Consider the following 21,343-nt stretch of genomic DNA (forward strand, 5'->3'; position numbering starts at 1 on the left):
TTTTATCGTGAACTTTTGAAACTGCATCTTCTGGGTCTGATATTAAATTCTAGTTTTCCCATCTGAAGTATGTGATGACAGCTTTAGAAATGTTTACATGACTAGTGAAGGCAGCCCTGTTCCCTCTCCCACAGTTCAGGCTAAAGCTTATCCTGTACAGACAGTAGGGTTTTGTCCTATAAGTCTCTGAACTGAATATATTAAGAATCACTCTTGCTTTGGATTGTGTTATTTGTTTTTCATTAGTACCCACACACTATTTCCCTGAATTGTAAATAAATCTGACTATTGCTGAAAAGTCTTCCATCTACATATAAACAAACTTCTAAAAATCACTGAGTTACCATGTTGATTTTGTCCAGTTTGATGATTGATTATACAATATTTAGACAAATACGTCCATATTAAAACATAATGTCTCCAAAGACGATATCCCAGAGGCATGTTACAAACTCTAGCTTTCCAAAAAGGGCCAAACAGTTTTAAAGTTTATATCAGAGCATCTAATCCTGTTACCACAGTGATTACAAAAGAATAATCATAATAATAAGGGGTGTGGCTGACTGAGAAGGCTCTGGAGACGCAAGCTGCATAATGTGTCAGTTTCACATTTGATTTTGGAAGCGTAAAGGCCCAGAGCCTTGGCTGTGCCAGCCCAAAATGGCCCCAAAGTCCCTGAAGGGGGATCTGCCAGGCCCATAAAGCTAGGAAAAGGGATGAAGTAGTTCACCACTCTGCAATGGCCAGGCTAGGAGGGGTGGCTGGGGCATTGGGCCCCAGCTGCTGCATAGGTCCCTTTGCAGCTGTTGGCAGCCAGCAATTACTGTACTGGACCAGGCTTGGTGCACAGTCAGCCCAGAATCAGAGAAGCAAAAATCGCTTACAGCCACCTTTGTAGCCCATTGCTGAGCTCCATTGTGTAGTCCTCAGATGTAGCCAGGGATCTGGCCCATCATTTTTTAAGTAACGGCCTTCCACAGATTCCTTACTTCCGCTGTGCGAAATCCTGGTCCTGCTGAAGTCAAAATGTCCATTGACTTATTTGGGGCCAGGATTTCAACCTTCTGTCTTAAATTGTCAAATGGTGAATGTAGAAATTTGCATCTTGCATGTCAGCAGTTTGATCTGTAGAATCAATCTTCCTTTTTGGACAGTAGCACTGAATTGTGATGTATTTCAGTCTGCCCTTAGCCAAAATTGTTTAGGTGTATTCATTTATTTTCTCGGGTATCCAGGGTAACCGTGTTAGTCTGTATCCACAAAAACAACAAGGAGTCCGGTGGCACCTTAAAGACTAACAGATTTATTTGGCCGTAAGCTTTTGTGGGTAAAAAACCCACTTCTTCAGTCATTTCATCATTTCATCAAAATTTTCACTCCATGCATCTGAAGAAGTGGGTTTTTTACCCACGAAAGCTTATGCCCAAATAAATCTGTTAGTCTTTAAGGTGTCACCGGACTCCTCATTGTTTTCATTTATTTTCTGTAATGTATATTGCTCTGCTGATATCTGATATGTTCACTTAGTTTTAATCTACTATAAGACCCTCATTGCAGTCATACCTGAGCACCATCCCTGTATTCAAAATAGGAAAATAGAACACTGATTCTTCACTTTATGCTTATGGCAGATACAGTGAAAAGTTAGATAAAAACATAAAATATTCTGCTGGAAGGTTGCAGCGTAATGCTACTTTATTTATGGCACAGTATCGCACAAGAATCACAAAACAGAGAGAGACAAAGCAGGCTGCTCCTTAAAAATATAGAGCGGCACAACTCTCCCCACCTTACTCTAGGCTGGCTGGCTGCAAGATTACTCTGATTGCATGCTTCCGTACAGAACCCCCTGCTTGCTTGCACATAGGTCCAAGAAAACCCCTGAGAAGTTAAAGACACAGAGCACAATTTTAAGAGTTTTTTATACACCATAATTCTCTGCCTTGTTCGTCATTTAGGTCCCAGTCCTACAATTCGTGGTATGCAGGAAGAGCAGTACCTTTGTGTGCAGACCCATTGACTTCAATGGGACTACGCACATGGTGAAATTTAATGATCTGTGAATACAAGAGATCAGACTGGATGACCCAATTGAATGTGCACAGGTGTTTGCAGGATCAGGGGCCTTGCATGACCATTTTGATCTGGTAGTGTTCGGCACTCACTCAGCGCATGTGTGAGTGGCTACCTAGAGACTCAGGCACGTTATCTCAGTTTCTCTCCTCTAATGCTGTACGATAAGGTGCTCCATTGCTTGTGTGTGAAGCACTTTGCATTCTTCATGTTCCAATAGCTAGACAGTAGGGTGCTTGATCCAGGGACCGCATCCCTCTGAGAAGCACCATGTACACCTATAGCTGAAATCGAAATGCTTAATAATACTATAGAAATAGATTCCTCTCTCACTTGATCATGCTTTTTTTCACTCTGAGATGAGAATAGCCCTTTTAGGGGGCTTTAGAGTTTGTTGTGTTTTCCTGTCTATCTTGGGTACTTATGTTTCCAATGACCATGGCATCTGAGCCCCTCACAATCTTTAATGTAGTTTACTTATTATTATTATGTGTATTATGGTAGCACCTTGGAGCCCCAGTGCTAGGCACTGTACAAACACAGTAGTAGGTGTCCCAGGCCTGAAGAGTTTACAGTCGCAATAGACCTGAGAGACCCAAGGTGCAGAAAGGGGTAGAACACACAAGCAAAATGAGCAGTGTGATGGCAGCCAATGTTGGGTTAGTTCTATGTGGGCGGGGGAGAAGGGGCTGTTTGTTAGGTTGTTTTGGTGGTAGTTAAAAGGAAAGGGGTAACAGGGCCAGGGCTGGGCAGGGGAGAAGAGAGGTAGATGTGAAGTGAAGCTCAGGGGAAGAGACTGTGAGGGGAGGAAGGCAGCAGGTTGGAGCAAACAGCCAACCAGCACAGGCCACAGAACAGTTTTGCCTGGGATGTCCAGAGGTGAATAATGGCGTGGTGCTTTGGTTGCTTCTGCCCCTATTGGCTGCAGGCTCTGGCTGGCTCCTCTCTGCAGTTTTCCCCTAAGATCACATGGTGGGTGAGAGGGAAGGCACCACCAGGATCCTAGTGTCCCCAGATTTGGGGCAGAGAGTCTGCCCTGCACAGTTCAGGGTCTAGAGGATATTGGGGGAAAGGGTGGCCCAGCTGGGCCCCATTTTACCCCCTTCCCTTAATACAACAGTCCCTGCCTTGGCTTCTGCGTTTCCCACTGGCTGGAGTCTCATAAATACCCGTGAGGCAGGGCAATGCTCATATTCCAGTTTTACAGATGGGAAGCCAAGACACAGAGTGCCTAAGTAACCTGCCCAAGGAAGTCTGTGGTGGAGCAGGGACTTGAATCCAGCTACCTCACCTCTTAGGCCAACGACCTAACCAGTATTGTTGTTAGTAGTTTGTCTTTGAAAATTAGCATCTCATTAAATGAAAGCAGAAAAAGAACTCTCTTGTTTGCAACTATCTGCTACGCTCTTTCCAGGACACCCACGAGAAGTGAACCACTCAAACATTATTTTTAGAAAAATCAGCAATAAACCGATGTTGTTTCCTCTGCCGGGCATGGAGTGTGTCCTGTCTTCTTGGGTTTAGTCTACTGGGCAGGAAGCTCTTCAGGGCCAGGACTGTCTTCGTTTCAGGTCGTGTACAGTGCCAAGAACATTGTCCAGGCTTAAGAGATATTAAGTGATAACAGTATGTTTTGGATGACTCGGGAGATAAGTAACCAAATACAAAGGCAAAAAAATTTAGCTTCACAGTTTATTTGGGGAGCAATTCTATGAACAGAAGCAGAAAGGAAAGTGTAAGTACAAAGGGACCGACTGCCTCAGACATGTGGATGAAAAATGCCCTTGTGTGGCAGATTAGTTTTATTATCCCCATTTCACAGATCATGGAATTGAGGCACAGAGAAGCCTGTGTTGGTGGCAAAAATGGAGCCTAGATCTCCTGTGTCCCAGTCCTGAGACTAACCATCTTCTGAGGAAAGATCTGGGAAAGAAGAAAGAGTAAACTGTCGTGGTCCTCCATACAGGTCATGTGGATTAGACAGGCTGAATGGGTGAGAGGCATGTTAGAATCAAATATGTGTTCATCATCCCTGAGCAGACTAGAGCGAAACCAGTGATGAGGAAGCAGCCAAATACAATACCAGTGCCAACTGCCCTGATCCAAAGCCCAGTCACAAGTGTAGATTGGATCACTCTGTGCTGCATATTGGAGAAAGGCATGTGACCTTACCTCCCATGAAGCTAACTTCTTCCTTAGGTTATTGTTTAGCTGGAAGAATTGCAGAGTTTGTGCATCCTGGCTGGACTCGGTTAATTTTACCGCAGTTAATTTTTAATCAGCCTTGTTTCCTGTGACCTGTTTGGCTTCTAGCTAGCCACTTATATATTCACTTCTTCTATTTTTGAGTGGGGAGAAGGGACCACACATTGCATTATAGTGAAATATGCTTGGAATGGCAGATTAATAGTAAAAAATGAGTCTGTCAGAAGAATTGCACGTGCACTGTACTCAGTTCCCCTGAGTGGTTTGAGCAATGTCATTGACCTTTTGTTAACCAATTTCATTCTCACTAAGTGCCAAGTAGGCTAGCACGAATATAGTTATCTTTTAATTTCCAGGAAGTAAAGTATCTAAGCCTAATCCAAAGAAGAATAGAGGGCACACCAGAAACAGGAGTCTGTTGTTCAGGCTACGTGTTTTCTTCTAAGTGAACTTTATCTTTTGGTAACTCAGATACTTCTTGTGTACTGTTTGGTGGCACGAATTAGACATGAGGATTTCCCCGTACATTAGCAAGTAACTGTGTCTCTCTCTGTGTCACATCTACTCAGAAAAGTGACTGTAAAAATGACACTGCCTTATATCTACTCCCTGCAGTAGTCCCTGCTTAGCCAGTGCAGCTCAGAACATGAGCTGGATGCTATTCCTGCTTGTTGGGTTCCACTGACAGAGCCAGTCCGTTACACCTGTGCAAACCCAGAGGACGCTTTATACTAAATTTGTGGCAAGTTATCATGCAAATTAGACTCATCACTAAATTTGGCTGTTGGTCTCTAAAGGCACATCCAATGTCTAGGGATGGACATTTTAAAGAGGTTAAATAGCTGATTAGATCCTATGGGATTTTTAAGGTTATATGCTTTATTATGAAAAAAATTATGAATGGTTCATGTAAAGTGTGCCCAGAAATTAACACAATGGTGTCTCTATTAAATACATGAAATAGTCTTTATTAAATACATGAAATAATACATTCTTACTGCAGCTTTTTTTTTTTTTGGAGTTGATATGATTTTTAGTTATGTTGCAAATTTGTACTTTCAAAATCTGGTCAACTAGTCCCTTTTTCATGCAGAATCATGTGAAGACCATCCTAAGGGATATGCTTTTGATTACTGTATATTTTTATAATGGAGATCAGCATCTATTAATGCTTTTGAGATAGGCCAGAAAAGGAGATCTGCATGATCTGAGGGAGTTGGCTGATGTGATTGCAGAGCCATAGGCCATTATCTTTGAAAACTTGTGGCAATCAGGGGAGGTCCCAGATGACAGGAAAAAGACAAATATAATGCTCATCTTTTAAAAAAGGAAGAAGCAGAATCTGGGGAACTACAGACAGGTCAGCCTCACCTCATTCCCCAGAAAAATCATGGAGCAGATCCTCAAGGAATCCATTTTGAAGCACTTGAAGGAGAGGAAAGTGATCAGGAACAGTCAGCATGGATTCACCAAGGGCAAGTCATGCCTGACCACCTAATTGCCCTCTGTGATGAGATAACTGGCTCTGTGGATATGGGAAAAGCAGTGGACGTGATATACCTTGACTTTAACAAAGCTTTTGATGTGGTTTCCCACAGTATTCTTGCTAGCAAGTTAAAGAAGGATGGATTGAATGAATGGTGGATAAGGTGGATAGAAAGCTGGCTAGATCATTGGGCTCAACAGGTAGTGATCAACGGTTCCATGTCTAGTTAGCAGCCGATATCAAGCGGAGTGCCTCAGGGGTGGGTCCTGAGGCCGGTTTTGTTCAATATCTTCATTAATGATCTGGATGATGGGATGGATTGCACCCTCAACAAGTTTGCAGATAACACTAAGCTGGGGGGAGAGGTAGATATGCTGGAGGGTAGAGATAGGGTTCCAGAGTGACCTAGACAAATTGGAGGATTGGGCCAAAAGAAATCTGATGAGGTTCAACAAGGACAAGAGCAGAATCTTGTACTTAGGAGAGAAGAATCCCATGCACTGCTACAGGCTGGGGACCAACTGGCCAAGAGGCAGTTTTGCAGAAAAGGACCTGGGGATTACAGTGGACGAGAAGCTGGATATGAATCCACAGTGTGCCCTAGTTGCCAAGAAGGCTAACGGCACATTTGGCTGTATTAGTCCAACAGCAGATAGAGGGAAGTGATTGTTCTCCTCTATTTGGCACTGGTGAGGCCACATCTGGAGTGCTGCATCCAATTTTCCCCGCTACAGAAAGGATGTGGACAAATTGGAAAGAGTCCAGCAGAGGGCAATGAAAATTATTAGGGGTCTGGGGCATATGATTTATGAGGAGAGGCTGAGGGAACTGGGCTTATTTAGTCTTCAGAAGAGGAGAATGAGAGGGGATTTGATAGCAGCCTTCAACTACCTGAAGGGGGGTTCCAAACAGGATGGATCTAGGCTGTTCTCAGTGTTGGCAGATGACAGAACAAGTAGCAATGGTCTCAAGTTGCAGTGGAGGAGGTCTAGGTTGGATATTAGGAAAAACTATTTCACTAGGAGGGTGGTGAAACTCTGTGATGGGTTACCTAGAGAGGTGGTGGAACCTCCATCCTTAGATGTTTTTAAGGCCCGGCTTGACAAAGCCCTGGCTGGGATGATTTAGTTGGTGCTGGTCCTGCTTTGAGCAGGGGGTTGGACTAGATGACCTCCTGAGGTCTCTTCCAACCCTAATCTTCTGTGATTCTATGTGTATGTGGTTAACTTGTTGTTGGTTAGTGGGGACTGTTTAAAAGCATTGTACGTGGACTAATAGACTCAATTTTATTACATTTACAATTTTCCTGTGTGCTCTTGTGTTGATTACCACAGAAATTATTGCTATATTTTGTATTTCCTCTGTTTTAAAAGAGCATGGTCTTTTTATCAAGATTCTGAGCAGGAGACAAATTCCTTTTGTCTGCTGCCAAAAGCAACTAATGGCTGTAAAAAGTTGTATACTCTTCTGTTTTAATTGTTCTCAAATGAATCGTTACTTTCCAGTTAGGTTTGCTCATGCAGCAGTGTTCTGGGCTTGGAATGGGGATGGTTTTTCAAAGCCCTATAAAATATCTCCTTTGTAGCTGATGTTTTTATATTGGAAGACAAAACCCTGAAATGATCTGTATTTGCCTGGACTGAATAGCTTTTGTGGCTTAGAAATGCCAAGCTACTTCTCCAGCGGCTCCAGAGCTCCCTCATGATGCTATGTTGTTAATAATTATAACTGTCTTACAGAATAATGCTTATCACCAGCTTGTGTTCCATGATTTAGGACAGACAGTCAGGCTTGGTCTATACTGCAAACTTATCTCGGTATAACTACGTCACTCAGGGGTGTGAATTTTCCATTCCCCTGAGCTACACAATTGTATCAACCTAATCCCTGGTGCAGCAGCACTATGAGAGGGCATCTCCCGCCAGCTTAGCTACCACTTCTCAGGGATGTGGCGTACCTGTGCTGACAGGAGAAGCTTTCCCATCAACGTAGATAGCATCTGCACTAAGCACTACAGTGACGCGGCTGCAGCATTATAAGGCCTGGTCTACACTACAGAGTTAGGTTGACGCAAGGCGGTTTATGTCGACCTAATCTATCAGTGTCTGCACTAGAATGCTGCTTCTGCTGAAGTAAGTCCACTGCTACACCAGCATAACTCCATCTCCACAAGAGGTGTAGCATTTATTTCGATGTGGTTAGGGCAACACAGTGTCCGTGTAGACACTGCAATATTTACATCACCTGTTGACTGTCAACCCCAAGTGAGGCTGACAGCTGGTGCTATCCTTCCCCTTCGCCGGTGCTGACAACCTAAGCTGTCAGCCGGGCACCAGCTGAGACCCATGCTTGGCTGATAGCTCAGGCTATCAGTGCTGGGGTGGCTGTCAGCAGCGGGGGAGCCCACCTTTGAGCCCCACATGGTGCTGACACCTGAGGCTGTCAGCCCCAGAGCCACTAGGCTCCAGCTGTCAGTGTCCCTGGTGAGGACACGCACCAATGGCAGAAGGAGCAAGGGTGGATGTGAACCACCACTTTAATTACTGTGGTGGCTGTACATCAACTTAAGTCAACTTAATTTTGTAGTGTAGACAAGCCCTAAGAGAGACAGTTGTGAAATGGAAATTTTACAAAGTGATGAGCTTCCTCCACTCCTGTTGGCTTTAGTAAATCTTGCAGGTTACAGCCCTTGATTTGGACTGGTTGTAAGAAATTAGAGGTAATATAAAAATTTGCTTTCCGATATATATAATAATAAAAAAATGAATATAATAATGGATATATATATGGCATAGTATCCATTATATTTTTTTTATTTTATATTTATATATATAGGCAGATTTTTATATTGCCTCTAATTTCTTGCACCCAGTCCAAATCAAGGGCTCTGATCTGCAAGATTTCCTGAAGCCAATGGGAGTGGAGGGAGCTTATCACCTTGCAGGATTGGGCACCTACTTTCCATATATATAATGGATATGTCAGGCTGCTGTTTTCTGCGTTATCGCTGGTAAAGTATTTCAAAAAAGGGCATCACAACATAAGCCAGTCACTCTGAATAACACTGCAGAGGCTATTCTAGAAATACCACTTTCAGAGGGTAGTACATCTGGGAGTGATAGCAAAGAAAACACTATATCTGAAAACACTAAAGCAGATGTTAAGAGAGATGGTCCGATAATGCTGTCGTCTTGATCTGATTTCCCAGTGAATAAGCAGGTGGCTACCTTTGTCTCTGGAGGCACCTAGGGATCTGGGGCAAAAATCAGTACTTCGTCCTGCTAGTGAAGGCAAGGGGCTGGGCTCAATGACCTTTCAAGGTCCCTTCCAGTTCTAGGAGATTGGTATATCTCCAATTATTACACTATTATTATTATTAGAATCACCTACAGTCCTAGATGCATTGGGAGCCTCATTGTGCTAGGCTCTGGACAAATACAAAGCAAGATGCGGCCTCCCCCTAAACAGAGGCACAGGGAGGTGAAATGACTTGCAGAGTCTGAAATGGAACCCAGGTCTCTGTAGCGCCAGTCACTGAGCCACATTGCCTCCTTGTGTGTTTTGTAGCCAAAACCATGTACTGGCTGCCATAAGCTTATTGCAAGAGAGTTTATTAATGGTCTAAAAGTGGAATTACCAATCTCTGTTACGTTTAAGGTCTTATTTTAAGGAAATGTCCATTGAGCCAAATCTGACTCTTGCCAGACTGAAATGGAAAAGTGACAAAACAGGTGTTGGTGGTTCAACATAGGTGACATTAAGGGCTAATCATGTAGTCTTTAAGCCCAAAGGTTATAAGATCATCCCTAACATTGATATTAACAAGTGCACTAGGGTAGTATTTCCACACCGATAAGTAATAAGTGTCTAATGACTGGGTTCAGTAAATCAGCTCCCACCTACTCTCCTCTCTTACCTTGTAGTTACTGATTTTATAGCATGGTTTGTTTTTGTTTCATTTCTTAGTGGACTGTTTATCACCATTCACGACAAAGGCCATATTGCAACACTGCTAAACTCCTGGCCCGAAGAAGATATAAAGGTATGTTTGATTTCTTTTTATGGAGCTGAGAAAAGCTTGCAAATATTTTTCATTTCTCACAATAATCCAACAGAGTTTGAAGCTTCCAAAAGGCAATGCAGCCTATCCCTCTGAGCTCAAGTTTTGCATCGGAACAAACAAATCAAAAGAGGACTCATAAGTATTTTGTTCTTCTGTAGGCTTTCTTTGCAAAGATCTCAGACTGGTTTCCATTCATTATTTAATTAAGATTCAAAGCACCCTTTGAGGCTGATAAATATGTTTTTGCCAAGGAGGAAACTGGCACAGAGATGTTAAGTGACTCATCCAAGGTCACAAAGGACATTTGTGGCAGAGCTGGGAAACAAACTCAGAAATCCTGAGTCCTAATCCTAGGGTTCAGTCACAAGCCTGCTTTTCTCAACTACAGGCAAATGCCATGTTCATTGAGTTTTGTTCATTAGGAGCTTTACTAAAACTTTACACTACCTGCTCTATTGAGCTTATGTCTATATAGCTCCTTTTGTTCCAAAGCACTTTGCAAACTTGGGTGAGTTTTCTCCTCTCCAGTCCATACAGCCATGCACAACTTCTGCATTCTGCTCTCTGCCAGCCCAATTCTCCAATTCTCAGCCTCACACCTTGTGTAGTCAATGGCACCTGTGCATAGTGGATGCAGCACCATCAGTGTGGCCTGGTGAATCTGTGATTCAAGAAATTGCCCACTATAGTTGGCATACGAGACCTAAAGGAAAATTTGCATGCTTTGCTGAGGATGCTAAGCTGGATGAGACAGGATCTGAGACTCTGGAAAATGATTTGGTTGATTATTAGCTAGACAAGGTGGGTGAGGTAATATCTTTTATTGGACCAACTTTTGTTAGGGTGAGAGACAAGCTTTCGAGCTACACAGACCTCTTCTTTCGGTCTGGGAAAGGTAGGTACTCCGAGTGTCACAGCTAAATACAAGCTCAGACAGTTTACCACATACTCTGTACGGGACCGTTCAAGGTGAAGTGGCCCATTAACACCCCTGCAGTCATAGGACAAAATGGGGGGGGTTAGTGGGTTACACATTGTTGTAATAAGCCATAAATCCAGTGTCTCTGTTCAGTCCATGACTTTTAGTGTCTAGCAAAGTTATGAATTTAAGCTCCAGACTCACCTTTAGAAAATGTTGGGCAGGTTTCCTTCGAGGATGAGGACTGAGAGGTCAGATATAAAGTGATCGCTTTGTGAAAAGTGTTCACTCACGGGTTATGTCGTGTTTTTGTCTTTTATCATTTCCTGTGTTAGTTCATTCAAAAGTGCAGTGATTGTTTTCACCCACATAGTTGTTATTGGGGCATTTAGTGCACTGGATGAGGTACACAACATGTTGTGATGGGCAAGTGCAGGTCCCAGGGATCTTGAAAGGGGTATTGTGGCAGGTGTTGATCATTGTACAGTGGAGAGATGTCTGCAAGTTTTGCATCTGTTGTTCTGGCAGGGTCTGGTGCTGCCTTGAGTTGCTGTGTCCTGGTCTGTGGGGAGCTTGCTTCTGATGATGAGCTTGAAGCAGCTGGGGAGTTGTTTGAAAGCCAGAAGAGTGGGTTCAGGAAAGATTTCTTTCGGGATGGGTTCCCCGCTGAGCATGGGCTGTAGTTTGGTATAACCCCATATGGGTTCCAGTGTCGGGGTAGGTGACAACCAGGGGTGTGCCGTTGGAGGGGGTTTTATTTCTGTATTGAAGCAGGTTCTCTCGGGGTATTTGGGTGACCCATTCCATGATGTGATCTACTTCTCTGGTGGAGTGTCCTTGTTTGGTGAAGGTGATTTTGAGTGTATTAAAGTGTATATCCCAGAGTGCCTGTATCTTCCTCAGGGCATATTCTCTGGTATCTGAGTGCCTGGCTGTAAATAAAGATTTCTTGATGTGTTTGAGGTGGTTACTGGATTTATGAGGTAGATGTGGTGATCCGTGGGTTTCTTATATATAGTTGTCTGTAAGGTTCCAGTGTTGAAGCTGATCATGGTATCCAGGAAGTTGATGCTATTGTGAGAGTGTTCAAGAGAGTTTAATTCATGGGCAGTGGTTGTTGAAGTTGTGGTGGAAATCTGTGGTGGAGTTTAAGTCATCCATCCACCTCCCATTGACATAGTGCTGTCAGGGCCGGCTCTAACTTTTTTGCTGCTCCAAGCAAAAAAGAAGAGAGCTGCCCCACCTTACCCCCCTCCCCGCGAGCGCCATGCCACCAACCCTTCCACTCCCAAGCACCATGCTGCCCCCCAAGCACCACACAAACCCCCATGCCCTCAGCACTGCGCTGCCCAAAGCCCCTGCCCCCCCAGTGCTGCGCCACCCAAAGCCCCCACTCCCCCAAGCGCCACGCTGCCCGAAGCCCCCGCCCCCTGAGCAATGCGCCGCCAAAACAAAAAAAAACAACTCTCCAGCACTGCCCCAATGAAGCAAAAAAAAAACAAAAACAAAAAACAGTGCCGCCTCGCCCCAAGGTGCCACCCCAAGCATGTGCTTGGTCAGCTAGTGCCTGTAGCCGGCCCTGAGTGCTGTCTACACTGCATAACTGCGTCTCTCAGGGGTGTGGATTCTCCATACTGCTGAGTGACAGTCATACCAACATACGTTTGCAGGGCAGAGCAGGGCTTAGAGTCCTTCACTGATGTTTTCCACCATGCTTTGCCACCCTCCTAGCCATCTCCCCATGGCTGACTTGCACCTGTGTGATAACTAGTAGTACAGTAACCTACGCAGGGGACAAACTTCCATCCCGTACTGTGGCTAAAATACTGCATTGTTATAAAAATCTAGGGAGCTGGTACTGCAAACAATGTTAAATAAAGCATTGGCAAAGCTGTATAATGGACGCTCTTCATTATCTGCAGGCCATCGTGGTGACAGATGGAGAGCGAATTCTAGGTCTAGGAGATCTTGGAAGTTATGGCATGGGGATCCCAGTAGGGAAACTTGCCTTGTACACAGCCTGTGGTGGAGTTCACCCGCAACAGTGTCTGCCTGTCCTGCTTGATGTTGGCACAGATAACGAGGTAAGATTACCTGCTTATTTTGTGCATTAAAAAAAAAGAAAAGCTATTTTATTTAAAGCTGGGTTCTTAACTCAGAGATTCAATCCCTGAAATCGGAGCTAGAGTCAAAGACACCTAAGATAAGAAGACAGTTAACCCAACAGTGCACGGATGTTGCCAGCCAGAGCTGGCCTTACCATGAGGCGAACTGAGGCAGCCGCCTCAGGTGCCAGACTGTGGGGGGGTGCCCACTAGGACCCAGAGTGTAGAAAATTGTGTCTGCTGCTGGTGCATATGTATTCTCTCTGCTCTACATGCACAGAGATGGTGGAGTGCTGTGCTGGAGGAAGGGAGGCCAACCGACATACAGGCGAGTCAGGAGAAAAGGTGAGAGGAAATACAGAAGTAGCAAGAGCTGCAGGAAGAGGGAGGAGAGGAAGCTCTTATGTTCCCTCTCAGCACCCCAGGACTCCTGAGCTGATTAACACCAGCTTCTCAGGGAGCCTTCCTGTTCTGCTGCGTTCCCCTGAACCCACTTGAGAGAACAGGCAGCCACTGAATAGGGTAGGAACCAGTTAGGCCCTTTAAGATGCTGATATTGTCCCGCACTCAGGCCTGCTACCAGCTCTGCTATGTGTCCCCTTCAATATGAGTGTGAAGGAGCCTACAGCTGCACAGAACAGCATATGATGAAAGAAGAAGACGACTCCGCTGGGTAAGCTATTCAGCGAAAGAAAGAAAGCAAAGAAGTTTCTAATCTAAGCAGGAGGGATTGCTCTCTGATGAGTACATATGAAACAAATGTGCACCGTGGAGCTCCTAGCCCCAGTGAGGATGTGAGTGGTGAGACAGATGCCGATCTTCCAGTGATCTCAGAGTGGCAGGTGACCTGCAGCTACGCAGCAGTGCCTTATATCCATCTCAAATGGATGTACTATGCCATTCCTGAGATAAAATATAGAGCAGAGAAAGTGTGGTGGAGCAGCAAAAACAGCTGCTGCCCTGAGTTTGCGTTCCTGTAAGTCTAGATGTATCAGGTACTGTGGAGCCCACTTTGAAAAGAGGCCTGAGGGACATCCTGTACTCATTTGGGCCACAGAAGTGAAAGACTTCAAGTCCCCCAATAGAACATGAAAATAGCAGTTTTTCCTCCAACACATACTGGTGTGAATCCCAATGGTGACAAAGTGGAGAGGCTGCATACTGTTTTTTTGTGCAAACAGTCTTCCAGTTATGTTCCAGCCACATTGGGTTTACAGTGATACAACAAGACGGGAAAAATTGGCTAAATTGGCATGCCATGAGAAGGCAGCAATCACCAGAGAGCCTCCATACGGTGAAAGAGCTTGAGATAATAAAGTTAAAGCCACCATAGATGTATCAGCATCAAGTGAAGATTGTCTCAGAGTGCTCGTTACCGGCAAAGTTCCTGAAAAGACGCATTGCCATTGTGATGAATGCTGTGCGTCCCAAAACCTCAGCACTGTGTGCTACTTCAAAATTGGCCTGTATGTGCCAAACCAATGAAACTTTCTAAATAGTGGAGCGATGCTGAGTTTGATGCTATACTCCAGGAACCATCTAAGAAGAGTTTACACCCAATGGAAATGTAAACACCACACTCACCTTGGACAAAAGCAATTCAAATGACGATCATAAACATTAACTGGCAACAACACTCAAAGAGGAGATTGCTGGCGGATCTGAGGTCAGCAAGATATACGCTGTATTTCTGGTACTGCACACCTAGATGAGCCAGACTGAACAAATTGACTGAACTCGGTGGCACTTTTGAGAACAACAGAGCAGAACTGTGACAACTGTCCTTGCAATGGTGACTGTCAGAGAGCATGTTCTAGAATTTATTGACATAGAACTGATACTACAGGATGGTATGACAAATGGCTTCTTAAAAAGTGCAGATACGGGAATTTCGTTAGCTGACATGAGAGGTCAGAGCTACGATAAGGTGCCAATATGAGAGGAGAGAACATAGGGAAGTGCAGACTGATCCGAGAGTTAAACCCTCGAGCTTTTTTGTTCGCATGCAGTTTCTCCTTCATTGAACTTGGTGGTCGTGATGGCAGATCACCTTCCAGTGATGGCTGCTGAATTTTTTCATATGTAATTCAAGCATCTATGAATTTTTTTCTGCACAACTCATCGATGCAAATTTTGAAGCAACATCTGGGAACACTCCTCTCTGACACTGACTACACTGAGGCCACTACAATGGGAAAGTTAGTGGAGGCATCAAAGCCCGATCAACACCAATTGGGAAGATAGATCGATGCATAAGTTGCCATTATAGAGGATAATGCTATGAGAGGAACGTTCATCGAGAACGTGCAGAGGGAAATAGACTCACCATTAGAAACATAACATAACTTCGATTTCGTGTGGCTAGTGTGGTAAGCATGAGCGTACTAGTGTGTAAATCATTGTTGCTATAGCAAAGAAGACTCCATAGGTGTTTGACCTGGATTATATCTGGAGCAATGTAACAAGTGGATCAAAGCAAAGTCATACCTACCGTCTTACTGCAAGATTAGGGATTTCAAAACAGTTCTGAAGAGTTGCACAGAAATTGGCAGAGGAATTTCACACTGAAGCTATTTTCCACATTCAAGAATACAAGAGTCACCAAAGAGAAGACATTTTGATTACAGGGCATGGGGATACATCCTATAAAAGACCCCAACAACAATCAAGTTGAATTCTTAAACCAGGTGAAGATTGTGCAATACAGTCAGCTGAAGAATTGTTATACAGCTCAAGGAACCAGCAGTATATTTGGGATGTTGTATGATATTCCAGAACTCACTATACCTGAAGAAGACTTACACCAGCAGGGCACTGCGAGACAGTGTTGACCATGATGATATGCGCGCAATTGAGTGTGAATGATTTAGGTAATGAAATGAAAGCCCTTTCAAGATACATTTCAGCAGGATCAACTCTAAAGGCTGCTCTGGAATAATATTGCACACAATAAGATGACCACCCTTCCAATACTTGTGTCCTCTGCGATATCTTCTAAACACTTCCTGTAACAGTTGCCAGTGGAGAATGCAGCTTCCCAACAGCTGAAGTTAATAAAACACATCTACACTCCACAATGACACAGGAGAGGCTGGTCGGCTTGCAACCACCTCAACAGAGCATGAGCTGGCAAGACAGTGGACCATCAGCAGGAAGCAGTTCAAATCTTTGCAACCAAGAAAGCATGGAAAGCCCACTTTGATTATTCAAAGAGATAAAAATGCCATTGTTTACTATGCAGACAAGAAAAGTTACATTTGCTGTTCAGATGTTTGAAAGTTAAGTGTTACTTAACATTTTTGAACAAGGCATTTTAAGTTGTTAGTTCTCCTTTATTGGGGTAGGTAGCAGAGCAGTATGATGAGAGGAGTAGAACAGGAAGAAGGCAGAACTGAGACCTTTCAAAGTTTTGACCCAAGCGAGGGGTATCGGGGTGTCATTTGAGCTCCCCGCCTCAGGTGCCAAAATGTTATGGGCTGGCCCTGTTGCCAGATTGCACTCTTGCTTGTAGTATGAGGTCAGATAAACACTGGTTGTCCTAATGTTCCGCTGGTGGGAAGGCAAAGCTGGAGCTGGGCCAGCAGGAGCGGAAGGGTCAGCTCCATCTTTCAGCATGATAAGGTGAGTTAAAAGATTTCAGCCATGCAGATACAGACTGACTTTTCCTGTGAAAAGCATAAGGAAACTGACACGTCCCCGGGTGTGTTTGGAAGCGATTATATTTCAGCAAATGAAGAATCCCCACTGGGTGGTTTGGACTTAATTAATGGCAGTGTTTTGTCAGATTGCACACTTTACTGCACATGATAACCGAACAGGAGGATTCCATCTGTTCGCAGTTTTTCTGCCTTATGACTCTGGCTCAGAAGGGCTGAAATGCAACATTTTATCGATGCCAGAAGAGACATCTGTGAGGATATGTTTTTAAAATAAATTCCTATGGATATTTGCTATGGCCAATGCTTGTCAAATATGCAATAAACTATTTTAAAATGTACTTGCTTCTCATTTGACCATAAGCCATCTGAATATATGGTTCTCAGCTGGCATGGAAAAACCGGTGGGATAAAGCTTTCAAACTTGAATGCCTAAAGGCAGTCACCTCAATCCAAGCTTAGGCACCTTAATCAGCCATCTGATTTTTTCAGAGGTGCTCAGCACTCATGGGCTTCATTCGGAATTGTGGGTTCTCAACACCTCTTTAGATATCGGGCCCAGTGTTTCAGGTTGGGCTGCCTAAAAACTGAGGAAGCCAAATTAAAGGCCATTATGGAAAATTCAGGTCTAAGTGACTTCCCCATGCCAGCAGCAGGAGGGGAGTAAGTGTCAAAATTGGGGTGTCTTGGATCCACAGGGCATGCTGTTCCTCTGCCTTTGTACAGTCTCTCTGGGAGCATACCCTGTTTAGAATTAAGCCCTGGATCTCCATATTGGACAAGGCGAAGACCCCTGGCTCTGCCCTGGGTTCAATCACCCTGCACTGGCCACTGGGCCAGCAAGATTCTTTTTCCACTCTGCTCACACCTCAGAGTCAGTTGTTTGTCTCAAATTTCAGTCACATGATTTGTACAGATACTTTCCCCTGCTCCCCTGGCTCAGGCAGGAGAGGGACTGGGGTCAGACAAGTAATTTACCCATCCTGATCCAAAAAGCCCCTTTGATCGGCATTCATCAAAAGTCAATGGTCAGGTTGTTGGTCTCCATTGTATCTCCAAGGTAGCTCCATTCTCATGTTGACAGTTCTTGATAGACCATTCATAGGAACTTACTTATCCCCTTTTCCAGGAAAGACATTTAACCCCCTCCTACCTAGGGGGTAACAATACAAAAGTGAAAGGGAAACTGAATCACAAATGCTTTTCATAAAAATAATGCAGATATTCCCCATGTTCTCCACATCGGGTTAGTACTCAGGCGTTCCTGGCTTTCAGGTCTCTGCTCGAACCACAAGGCTATCCCACTCTCGTGAAAAAAATAATAAATTTAATTTTTAAATGACTTGCCTCTATCTGTGTTTAGTGCATAATGATGCATTTAAAAGCACTTTCCTGCCATCTTTCTGGTACTGCAGATCATACAGATCAACCTTTCTCAAATTAATTTCAAGCACATTTGTGGTGGTGGCCAGGCAAATTGGAGTGAGTAGCATTGCAATCTGGCCTGCAGAGTCATGCACGTTCAGGTTTGACCTGGCCAAACATGGTCGGGTGATGGCTCAGGTCTGCCTCCCAATGCCAGCTCCACAGCCTATGCTGATGCGCATCCAGGGCTGACGTGTGATTCTAGGTAAGGTAGCTGAGGTTTTGAATTTGGCATAAATGGGTGGTTTTTGTTATTTTTATGCAGGAGATAACATTATTAAATCAGAAGTTTCCCACATCTACTGAGATACTTGGTCAGTGTGTTACAGAATACTTCCATGTACTGCTTGGGCAACTCAGCCTGTGGTTTTCAGAACTTGGAATCACCCAGGTACCTCACTTTAGAGAATGAGCGACAGGCCATAGACCACTTAAAAATGTATTCAAGTGCTATATATTAATGGAAATATGTGTCTCCTCTTTAAAGAACCATGGCATAGAAGAACAGTCAATCAAAATCAATGGAAAACTCCTTTCATGTTCCCTGCTAAAGGAAAAACAGCTGGGTTTCTGTGGCTCTGGAAACAGAGTTAGTTTTAGCATATCTGCCAACAGTTAAGGTTTGCAAAGCTACAGGACAATAGGCTTTGGTAGGATGCCCCCCTCTGATAGTCACGATTCGGTTCCTAAGTCCAAAGCGGAAGTGGGATGTCTTTCTGATGACTCACTGAGACCTTCAAAACATCCCACAAGCTGGCCCATCTGTCTCCTGCTACAGCTATTTCTGTCATATTCTCCCGGATGTTATTTCTTTCCATGCTGAATCACCACTTTTGGAGGCAACTGCTTCTTATCAGCCATAGATAGGATGCACGTCCCAGTTCAGCACCTGTTGGGCTGATTGGAAAAACAGTTTTTTGTAAGTCTTTTGAATGTATGTAGTTGTGTCCAATATCTGCAAAAGGCTTTGAGAAACAGAAATCTGAGTCTGAAGTTAGAAAATGACAGCAAAATCAAGGCGACTAGCAAACATACAGGTGAAGCTGAGGACTAAATGGTTCAGGAGATGAGTAAAGGGCTCTGCAATCAGATCGCTGGTTCAAATCCAGCTCAGGTTAATAAAGTAGAAAACTTGTTAGCATCTGGTGGCTTAGATGAAATGGATTGATAGCCTCATTAGTTCCTAATGGAGAGGAGTCCATGTTGCAAAAATAAATGACTGTCCCTAGTGAACCCCACATGAGCAGTCTCCAATAAGAAACCCGGAACTGAATGAGCAATGGACACTGAACTATCTACAAGCTGGGCCTTGCAGGGCAAGAGTGAAACACATCAGGAAGGTGGCATAAGGAAGCACTGTCACTGCATGAGCTCTTCTCATCCTGTGGAGAGAGGACTCTCCTTCCCAGTGCTGTCCAGCAAGCACTCAATTCCTATTATTGTATTTCCACAGTGAGACACTGCTTGGTGTGGGTTTATTTACCATGAACTAAAGCTACATTTGGTGTTCAGGAAGGGATTTGTGTTTGCATCGTGCCCAGGAACTGGACAGCCGCCATGTTTTGTTGTTTATCAACAATGATTGAAGCTGACATAAATGTGAGACACATGTACATTTTGGATGTAAATCTCTGTCCAGCAGAGAAGCAGGTGCCATAAACAGAATGCTTTGTGTCCTAGGCTCTCCTGAATGATCCACTCTATATTGGACTGAAACACAAGCGGGTCCGTGGGAAACAATACGATGAACTGATTGATGAGTTTATGCAGGCAGTCACTAACAAGTAAGTGGGGCTTTGTGTGAGTCTCCCCTTAGCTGCTTCTATTTAAAAGATGTTAAAACACTCAAAGTAAACACTAGTTTAATTGATAGCTAAGCAAAGAAAATCCATTAATGGAAACCCCTTGGGTGGTCTGGAAATGACCCTGGGTGCTCGAACGCTCCATGTCAAAATTATTTATGTCTTTAGAGAGCTGAGTGGGGACTGACTATTTATAACCATTTCCTGTCCATACATTAGGCTAGAGGTGTCAAATGGACCCTGTGGGCTGTATCCAGTCTGCATGGTGTATTTACGTGAGCTACATAGCAGATTCACGATCTCAGTGTCCTTTTTTTTTTGTTTTGTTAAGTGTCTAGCTGTCATGGTTGTGAAGTAAACCTTCTAAAAGTAAACAGGGTGTAATTCAATGTGGGGCTGTCTGCCTGAATCTGCAAGCAGCCTGTAAATGAATGTGAACTTCCCTGCCTGCCAGTAACCACATCAGTTTCAACCCTAAAGCCTGAAGACATATAAGCATCAACTATCATATTGCTTATTTTAGCAGTGGAAGAGGGAAGGTGTTAGGAGTAAATTCTCTGGCTAAAGAATGTGGAATTGGAAGGGAAAGAAGTATGGAGAAATGAAAAGAGAAGAGACACACTAACTGGGAAGAAAGATGGTCCAGTGATTAGTGTGCTAGCTCTGGGACTGGGGACCCAGGTTCAATTTCCTGTGAGGCCTTGGCCAAGCCACTTAGTCTGTCTGTGCCTCATCTCCCCTGTACAGTGTAGTGCAATGCATTAAACATGGTGATGTGCTCCAATACCATGGTAGTGGAGGCCATATAAATATTTAAAATAGACACATATGCAGGGAGTTAGAGAAGAGAAACTGGAAGGAGAAAGACAGAAATAGTGCAGGAGCCCACTGTGCGAGCCAGACTGCCATGACAAGGTACTTAATAACAAAGGCCGGGTCTACACTATGACTTTAGGTCGAATTTAGCAGCGTTACCTCGATTTAAGCCTGGACCTGTCCACACAACAAAGCCCTTTTTTTTAACTTAAGGGCTCTTTAAATCGATTTCTTTACTCCACCTCCAACGAGGGGATTAGCACTGAAATCGGCCTTGCCGGGTCGAATTTGGGATAGTGTGGATGCAATTCGATGGTATTGGCCTCCAGGAGCTATCCCAGAGTGCTCCATTGTGACTGCTCTGGACAGTGCTCTCAGCTCAGACGCACTGGTCAGGTAGACAGGGAAAGGCCCGCGAACTTTTGAATTTCATTTCCTGTTTGGCCAGCGTGTTTGCAGAGCTCATGCAGAGGTCATCAGCATGATGTGCACATTGCCGGGGCACATTGCCCGGCCCGTACTTTGTGAAAAGTCTATGACCATGTCCCTCTTGTCACCACACTGCCGTCACCTCCTTGCCTGGTTTTACGCGAAACAGTTGTCTGCCATTGCTCTGAGGGAGGGAGGGGCAACTGATGACATGGCTTACAGGGAATTAAAATCAACAAAAGGGGTGGCTTTGCATCAAGGAGAAACACAAACAATTGTCACACAGAATGGCCCCCTCAAGGATTGAACTCAAAACCCTGAGTTTAGCAGGCCGTTGATTTCACAAAACAAATCGAGTCAATTT

At 44.2% G+C, this 21,343-nt stretch overlaps 1 protein-coding gene across 2 annotated transcripts in view; it reads left to right on the forward strand.

The window, feature by feature from the left end:
* Window positions 1–21,343, forward strand: part of ME3 (malic enzyme 3) — a 190,630-nt gene that overhangs the window by 114,705 nt on the left and 54,582 nt on the right. For both annotated transcript variants that reach the window (XM_032764031.2, XM_032764030.2), the window contains exons 4-6: window positions 9,731–9,806; window positions 12,669–12,830; window positions 19,613–19,716. In XM_032764031.2, the coding sequence (XP_032619922.1) occupies window positions 9,731–9,806; window positions 12,669–12,830; window positions 19,613–19,716 (342 nt within the window). The remainder of the gene's footprint in view (window positions 1–9,730; window positions 9,807–12,668; window positions 12,831–19,612; window positions 19,717–21,343) is intronic.

Source organism: Chelonoidis abingdonii, chromosome 1 (genome assembly GCF_003597395.2).
Source record: "Chelonoidis abingdonii isolate Lonesome George chromosome 1, CheloAbing_2.0, whole genome shotgun sequence".
Lineage (NCBI taxonomy): Eukaryota > Metazoa > Chordata > Testudines > Testudinidae > Chelonoidis > Chelonoidis abingdonii.